Source organism: Acipenser ruthenus, chromosome 4 (assembly GCF_902713425.1).
Source record: "Acipenser ruthenus chromosome 4, fAciRut3.2 maternal haplotype, whole genome shotgun sequence".
NCBI lineage: Eukaryota > Metazoa > Chordata > Actinopteri > Acipenseriformes > Acipenseridae > Acipenser > Acipenser ruthenus.
The window spans coordinates 9941758-9950435 of record NC_081192.1 but is presented as its reverse complement, the minus strand read 5'-3'; the positions used below and the strand labels follow the sequence as shown (position 1 = coordinate 9950435).

At 35.2% G+C, this 8678-nt stretch overlaps 1 protein-coding gene across 1 annotated transcript in view; it reads right to left on the bottom strand.

Moving 5' to 3' along the window:
* Positions 1 to 6594: 6594 nt before the first annotated feature.
* Positions 6595 to 8678, bottom strand: part of LOC117400687 (alkylglycerol monooxygenase-like) — a 74320-nt gene continuing 72236 nt past the window's right edge. Inside the window, exon 13 of the mRNA XM_034000963.3 lies at positions 6595 to 8248. Within this exon, the coding sequence (XP_033856854.1) occupies positions 8174 to 8248 (75 nt within the window). The 3' untranslated portion in view covers positions 6595 to 8173. The remainder of the gene's footprint in view (positions 8249 to 8678) is intronic.

Genomic DNA, 8678 nt, shown 5'->3' with positions numbered 1-8678 from the left:
AAATATAATATTAGTGAGTGCCAGTTCTGCAAGGGATTTAAGAATGTTGAAGTGCTCCATTGCCAAGAAAAGAGATGGTTTGCTGTGATTGGAGTGCTCTACAGAAAGACAGTCATTAGGGACATCACGAGAAATGAACCCTTCCTACAGCAGTCAACTTGGAACTTTATGGCCTTGGTTAATAAGAGGAGACATCAACAATATATTTGTAATCAATAAATAGACAGATTGCTGAATCTTACAGCATAATTATTTTATCTGTGCATACCGTAGATGTCTTTTCAAACCCAATAAATTATTATCAAATTATGTAAGCAGAAACCATTAAGTATCTGAACATTGTTTAAACTTTAGAAGCAATAAGTTTGATTTTTTTCCCCCTCATAGTTCTGAAAGTTAATGCCAACAGTGGCATAAGTATAACAATCTGAAAGACTACTTACTTCAATGTTTTAATTGTCATAGCATTATTCATTTACATGACCCTGAGCTGGATAAATGTATTGGTTATATATATATATATGCCTGTACGCGGGAAAGCGGCAGAGCAGAGAGAGCAGAGCTAATGTGAATACTCTTTAAGACTTGTTAACATGTGACTCTGTAGAAAATAAAGAAGGTTCTTTCAGACTGTTGTCAGTCCTAGTTCTTTGTATAGCAACTCAGCTTACTGCACACTACACTGCCGGATATCTATAATAATTGTTGAAACATATTCAGTCACCTGAATACACAACAATTAGGGCTTCTGTTTTTTGGTTTTTATTAATTGTATTTTTCAGTGCTTATTTTTAGCTATTTTCGAGTTTTATGCAATTGTTTTTTTCGGGGCTTTCGTTTTTGATATACTGTATGAAATGATTGTTTTCAGTTACTTTCCAAAATGCTTGAGTGTTTTTTTTTCTGACAAAATATGGATAGTAGTAACTGGACAGTACTTGCACACTTAAGTTTAACCTTCATTCCTGTGCTGTCTTACACAATGAAATCCCATTCTTCTGGGGTTTTTGTGTGTAGGCATTTCTTTAAATTTTGCCACAATTCTGTTTTAAATCCTCCTTATCTTAACTGTAATACAGCTTTGAATCTCGAGAACAAGCCTCCATTCCTGATTGTAATCTTGTTTTAAATCTCGCAAGCGGAGTCTCCAATAGAAATGTAGGAAAGTGCTTTATCTATTTGCTAGGTCAACAAAACGTATTGACTAATCATCCTGCTTGAGTCTGTGCACCTTGGAGAATAGATCGAAACGTATTGACTAACCGCTGCTTGAGTCTGTGCACCTTGGAGAATAGATCGAAACGTACTGACTAACCGTCCTGCTTGAGTCTGTGCACCTTGGAGAATAGATCGAAACGTACTGACTAACCGTCCTGCTTGAGTCTGTGCACCTTGGAGAATAGATCGAAACATACTGACTAACCGTCCTGCTTGAGTCTGTGCACCTTGGAGAATGGATCGAAACATACTGACTAACCGTCCTGCTTGAGTCTGTGCACCTTGGAGAATAGATCGAAACGTACTGACTAACCGTCCTGCTTGAGTCTGTGCACCTTGGAGAATAGATTGAAACGTATTGACTAACCGCTGCTTGAGTCTGTGCACCTTGGAGAATGGATCGAAACGTATTGACTAACCGTCCTGCTTGAGTCTGTGCACCTTGGAGAATAGATTGAAACGTACTGACTAACCGTCCTGCTTGAGTCTGTGCACCTTGGAGAATAGATCGAAACGTATTGACTAACCGTCCTGCTTGAGTCTGTGCACCTTGGAGAATAGATTGAAACGTACTGACTAACCGTCCTGCTTGAGTCTGTGCACCTTGGAGAATGGATCGAAACATACTGACTAACCGTCCTGCTTGAGTCTGTGCACCTTGGAGAATAGATCGAAACGTACTGACTAACCGTCCTGCTTGAGTCTGTGCACCTTGGAGAATAGATCGAAACGTACTGACTAACCGTCCTGCTTGAGTCTGTGCACCTTGGAGAATAGATCGAAACGTACTGACTAACCGTCCTGCTTGAGTCTGTGCACCTTGGAGAATGGATCGAAACGTACTGACTAACCATCCTGCTTGAGTCTGTGCACCTTGGAGAATAGATCGAAACGTACTGACTAACCGTCCTGCTTGAGTCTGTGCACCTTGGAGAATAGATCGAAACGTACTGACTAACCGTCCTGCTTGAGTCTGTGCACCTTGGAGAATATGTCGAAACGTACTGACTAACCGTCCTGCTTGAGTCTGTGCACCTTGGAGAATAGATCTTGACAGCAGGGTCAACACTGAATTAGTTTCTTTTCATTTAATTTATAACTTTTGTTACCCTGACTTAAATGGGTTGATTTTAATGGTTGGGTGTTAGTGTTATATCTTGTGCTATTCTGCCAATTAAAATAGACCTTGAAATGTTATTGTAAATGCAACAAAGTGATTGATGACATAATTTTATAATAGAAGAATGAGAAGCATGGAGCTTTAAAAGAAAATGCCCATTGTGTTATCTGTAGTACCATAAGTCTCTTTCTGATTGTTTGACATGTCCATGTCAGATAAATGCTCTAGTCTCCCGAAGTCTCTCCAAAAACTGAAGAATGTCTACACCAGTCTTTAAGTACCTTTTATTTTAACTGTGAAAATAATATATTATTATTGCAAACACTGTTGTGAGGATTTCTGGGAGTGTAAAACAGATCAGATATTAACAAGCTGGTGATTCAGAAAGCAAACATTCTGCAGTAGTACGGAGCTATTTCAGAAGCAATACTATCATGTATTAATAGCTATGTTATGCCTTTCCGTATGATGTGACGGCAAACACAGACAGGTAAAGAACTTAACCATGATTGCAAAATGGAACAGTGTACAATTAACCCAAAGCTTAGACAAGAATATGGCTCTCAGAATCATTCCTAGTACATCTGGTACACCAGAGTAACCATTAACCTGTCACCCTGCAAATCTCAACACCCAGAAATACCACATTTGTTCTATTATTATGTTTTACTAATGTATTTCTTACACTCTCAAGAGGGAGCTGAGGGACAGATTAATGGTTACACTCTGGTATGGCAGATGTAATTGGAGGTAAGACATGATTCAGAGAGCTCTTTCGTGGCCACAGCAGTGCTTTAAACTTCTGGGTTATAAAAATTCACCAGAATGTGATGAGAATCATACAGAACTGAATCTAAATAACAATAAGTACATTAGTTAATATATTGTTGATATTTAATGACCACACAAAGTTGCTCATAAAGGAGCATGCATTATGATAACATTGATTTGTAATTATAAGGAACACAGCACGGATAAAAAATAATAATAATAATAATAATAATAATAATAATAATAATAATAATAATAATTATTATTATTATTATTATTATTATTATTATTATTATTATGTACATAACTAGGCCTAGCATGCTTTCCTGAAATGTTTTGTAACTGTATGATTTAATTTGTTAAAATAACAAATGAATAACACAGAGCGGTTATTACACAATCTTTAACAGAAGGAACAGGGCAAATACAGCACTACCTTGTGGACATTCTTTTTTTAAATTGAAGTACTTATAATGGAGATCAAGAAAATACCCTTTTGGTGAGTTTTGGAAATGATGATAAGACTTAAATCAGTTCACGTACTGTTATTTAGATTTCTCTTAGGAATAAAAAAAAACCATTGGATTTTAAAATACCAGTATGTGTGTACAGTACATAGACTTAACATGAATGGCGCATTTGCTGCACATTTTAACAAAAAGAAAACAAATCACAACAGTCAATTAGAATTAAAAAAGAGCAGTATTTTTTCTGTTAACATTAGTTGGGTATTGAACATTTTCTTATGGACTGTTTAAGAATCCTTTGTTAATCACAAGAAGTTAATCACACGTATAACTGATATATTAACAAAATAAAGGTTGACCACACTCTCTTTGAAAAAGTCCAGAAATTGATTTAATCATTTTAACTGTAGGAAAAAATAAATAAAGACAATTACATTTTGACCGCTAGGTCTTCATCCGATTGAGTAAAATCATCACTGAAGTCACTTATTAGAGTAACAACATATCAATTAGTTACATCACGATAAGAATGATAACATGTTGATTTAGTCAAAAGAGATACAAAATTGAGTTTTAATTGTAAAACAAAAGCTAGTTCGTAGAAATAGAACAATTATAAAAGTTAAAAACAAAAATGTAATATAATTAGAATTTAAAAAAGGACAAAAAGAAAATGCAGTTGTGGATTGACCCAATGAACCGATTTTCGTCATTGTTTACCATCTTCTATTCATTAAAGAGATGTTTCAACTTTGTGAATTGTATAATTTAAAATGGTACTTTGTTCTAATTGTGATAGGAATCGACTAATAGAACATGAATTGACTTTTGTCATCGCTTATCTGCTTTTAATTATAAAATATATGTTTTTAATATGATTAATTGTGAAATGCATATTCAATAATAGTTTTATGTTATAATTAACTCATTGAAAATGTTATAATTTTAACGTTGTTACTCTAAGTGATGATTTTACTCAATCTAGTGAAGACCTAACATTTGTCTTTTTGTTTTTCTAAAGTTAAAATGGTTAAATACATTTCTGGGCTTTGTCTGAGAGACTACAGTCTACCTTTATTTTGTTAAAGAATCCTTTGGAACAAATCTTTGGAAAATTCAGGACATGCCAATTTCTTAAGGAGATAAATTGGTTTATTAAGGCCATCACCATTTTCTCTTTGAGATTTAGTGATGCTAGGAGTGAGCAGAGCACATTATTATTATTATTATTATTTATTTCTTAGCAGACGCCCTTATCCAGGGCGACTTACAATCGTAAGCAAAAACATTTCAAGCGTTACAATACAAGTAATACAATAAGAGCAAGATGATGTTATAGCACATGATGTTATAGACTGTCATGACCATCTGCCAGGTATTGTACCGGATGATTTAATTGTGGTTTATATTAGCAATTGCGAAAGACAACAAGAAAACATCCAGAAAATATATGGATGCACAGACATTCATTAAGTCTGCTCATTTTAACAGGAAACAAGAGTCTGTGTCCATGTTACACAATTTCCTGTCCTCGCCAAGGGACACGCAAGAACGCGTAGAAAACTATCATATTCAGGGGTGAAAATTGTTTTGAAAATTGGTGCTAAACTGTTTTGAAAGGTTAGCACCAGACAGCCTACTGGTGCTAAATTATCAAACCCCCATCTTAATCAAGCCCCCCTCACAACTTCCTGCACGACACAAACCTTCTCTCTTGTGATTGTGGATGAGTGTGGGTGGGTCATGTGAGTAGTCCAGACCCAATGAGAAACTATCTTCATCTATGGTTGCTATGGAATACAAAAACAAGCCAAAAAAATGAAACATGTCTACTGGCACCAGAATTTAATGTTGCTGGTGCTATATGAGGTACCCGGGCACTAGAATCTAGCCCCATAATGCCAAATTTGTACTTGCTGATATTAGTACCTGTGTAGACCAATGGCTGAGAAGCTGGAAGTGTATTAGTGTCTGCAGGGGGTGACCTGTCAGGTGTGCAATGATGGTGTGCCTCTGAGAGCAAATCTCGAAGAACCAGGAATGTTATAATATGCACTTTGGGGGGGTGTATTTTGAGATTTACAAACCATTCTCACAGCATCTGAAGAATTGAAGTATTGATTGTGTGTGACATTTCCAACATAACTTGGAAAGCGAAACACCCACTTAAAAAATGGAATGGGCCTGTGAGTGGGATATATTTAAAATAAAGACAGTTCTTGGCTGAGCGGATTGGAAGGTATACACTTTTCCAGACAGTAGTCCATAGAGCTTCACCAAGTGGGAAGCCTACATTTCCCAAGAGGATCGAAAGGCTTGCAAAGGGTTATGGGAGAAATACTGAAGAATGACATTTAAAAAGGTTTTTGAGAACAAAAGAAAATTTATGAGCAAGTGCATGCAAATTAGCCCATCTGTGCTTGCTGAGTGTCTAGTAGCTGACTGACACCAGAACTTTGCTTAGTCAGTTCTTAAAGGATCTTGATTCAACAGCAACAAAGCCACTTAATAACCCATTCCATACAATCTCCACTCTCTGGTTAATAAAGTACACTCTGTCCTATGCTGTCACCACTCTGTGTTGGCTGGTCCTTATATTGATAATGGTTAACTTTGTCAACTTCTTTTAGGATTTGAAAAACTGTGGATAAAATTGGTTTGGATTAAAAATGTTTGAGGTGTAACAAATTATACCATTAAGGAACACATTAATTACCCAGAATATCAGAAGGGATGGACTGTTTGATTTGAACAAAAGACTATGCAGTTTCCAGCACATCCATCCATTCTGCTGGGTAAAAAAGAAAACAGCATTCCAGCTGGGCTCACAGGAACACTGATATACAGCACAATCACGACCACTTACCAGCAGAGGGAACTTAGACTTCCCACTTAAGAGTGTCCTCAACAGGCATTAAAGCACATATGCAGGTATCATCAATTATCTATTTATTAGTTGGTAGGTATGCCATTAGCTTGATGCCACTGTAGAAGATGGACACAGAATCAGTGATATACTAAACACAATCAGCATTTACCAGATTAATCAGTTAAACTAGCCTAACCTTGATAGTTTTACATCTTTAGCACAGGTAAAGAACAGTTTCAATTTAAGAGCTAGCTCTTTTCACATTATTTGTTGAGGAAAGTCATTAGATGTAGAATTGTAATTCATAAGCAGAAACAAACTGTAGATTTACTTTAGGATGAAATTTTAATAATGACACAGTTATCTTTTAATACAGAATCAAAAAAACAAAACTAACAGAAACTCTGATAAAGATGACTGGAATGTCAATCCAAGGAGTAAAAGAGAAAAATGGCCATGATCTGAATCAAGGAATAATATAAAATATTTTCCACTCAATGTAAATTTATAGTCTTTTAAATGTGCAAAATGAAGGTTGGACAAACATGTTAAATGCAACACAGGGTGTTGCTGTTTTAAACGATTTGGTATACAAGCATCATGTAGAACCAGCAGGAATCTGCTCCCTAATCTTTTAATTGAATCCCAAGGAAAGGATAGGACAACATGTGTTGGTTTCGCTGTAGGGATAGTTTTGCGAATAACCACAGCAGGAAGATCGGGTGCAGAGGCCACCCTGCAAAGAGCCTGACACTCCTATTATTATATTATATTTTTGAACATTATTTTAAAGTGGAGATATGTGAGAATATTGCCATTTTAATTCGATTTTTAACTTTTGACTTAAACGTTGCACTAATTCTGCATGTGAGGTTATGACTTCTACTCTACTCTTCCCTACAAATGATAATGAGAACAAATTATTATTATTATTATTATTATTATTATTATATGATCAATCAAAAATACATAGGGCACGGTAATCATTAATAAATGTAATTTAACTGCAAATAAAGTATTTCTGGATTTATTATTATGATTTGAACAAATACTATAGTAGTCTGATTATTTTTATAATATTAGGTAACTTGTTTTTGTGGTTCAACAACTGTCTTTCATTTTAAGCAATGATTTATGGAGAGACTGTTTTCAAAGCTGGTTCCTTCATCAAAATTTCATACAGGACCCCTGTGGTATTAGGTACATTCTGTTTCCAATATTTCAGAATGAAATAACAAATTCCGTGAATTACTTTACTTTTTATTAATTTCCGGCACATATCTGAACCTGTCAAACCTTTCAGAGGTTTTACATTCACACGAAGAAGACAGTTGATAAAAGGCATTCAGAAAATAATAACAGTAATATGAGGATATAAGATTGAAACTATATATAACATTAAGATTTACAATATAATTATGTTAGATTGCACTAGACTACAGTAGTTGTTGAATGCTTAGTAACCAATTAACCTACTAACTACATCATTTGTATTCCACATATATTGCATTAGTTCAGGAACATACAGCACTGAATTAATGTTGGTATCAGGCTTTATCAAATTTAAACTACTATACTGTAATTCTAATAATTGTGTGTCTAACAGGCATTTACAGTATACACATGTGAGAAACATTTTTTTTTTTGTAATATATTTAAGGAATGTTGCCAATAGCATTTGATATTAGAAGCATGCCCTTGGTCCACACTGAGTTGGAAATATGTCTTCTAGTGGTGTTTTGCCTTTGCCACTGCTTGTCTGCTCAAACTCCCCCAGTACACAGTGCAGAGTAAAAACAACATCTGAAAAAATAAAAAGCACAAACAATAACATTTTATTTTATTACAATAACTGTATTTAATCAACTTTTTATGTCTGTCACTCCCCACCCCCCACACACACGTATACACACACACACGCACGCACACGCACGCACGCACACGCGCACACGCACACGCACACATACACGCACACACACACATTTATTTGGATTTAACTAAATCAATTTACATAATTTGCCATTGCCGCAGGTAAGAAGGTTTTTCATTAATTTTAGTTTCCTTTAATGATAAAGAGAAGAAAAAAAAGTTAAAAATGAATAAATAAAGATCAGGTCAATAAAGAAATATTTTGGATTCTTAAAGTACAGTATTTAATGAATGAATAGTAATATGTCATTATGGTTTAATGGGAGGCAAGCATATCTCCATGATGCATCAGGTTTAGGTCAAA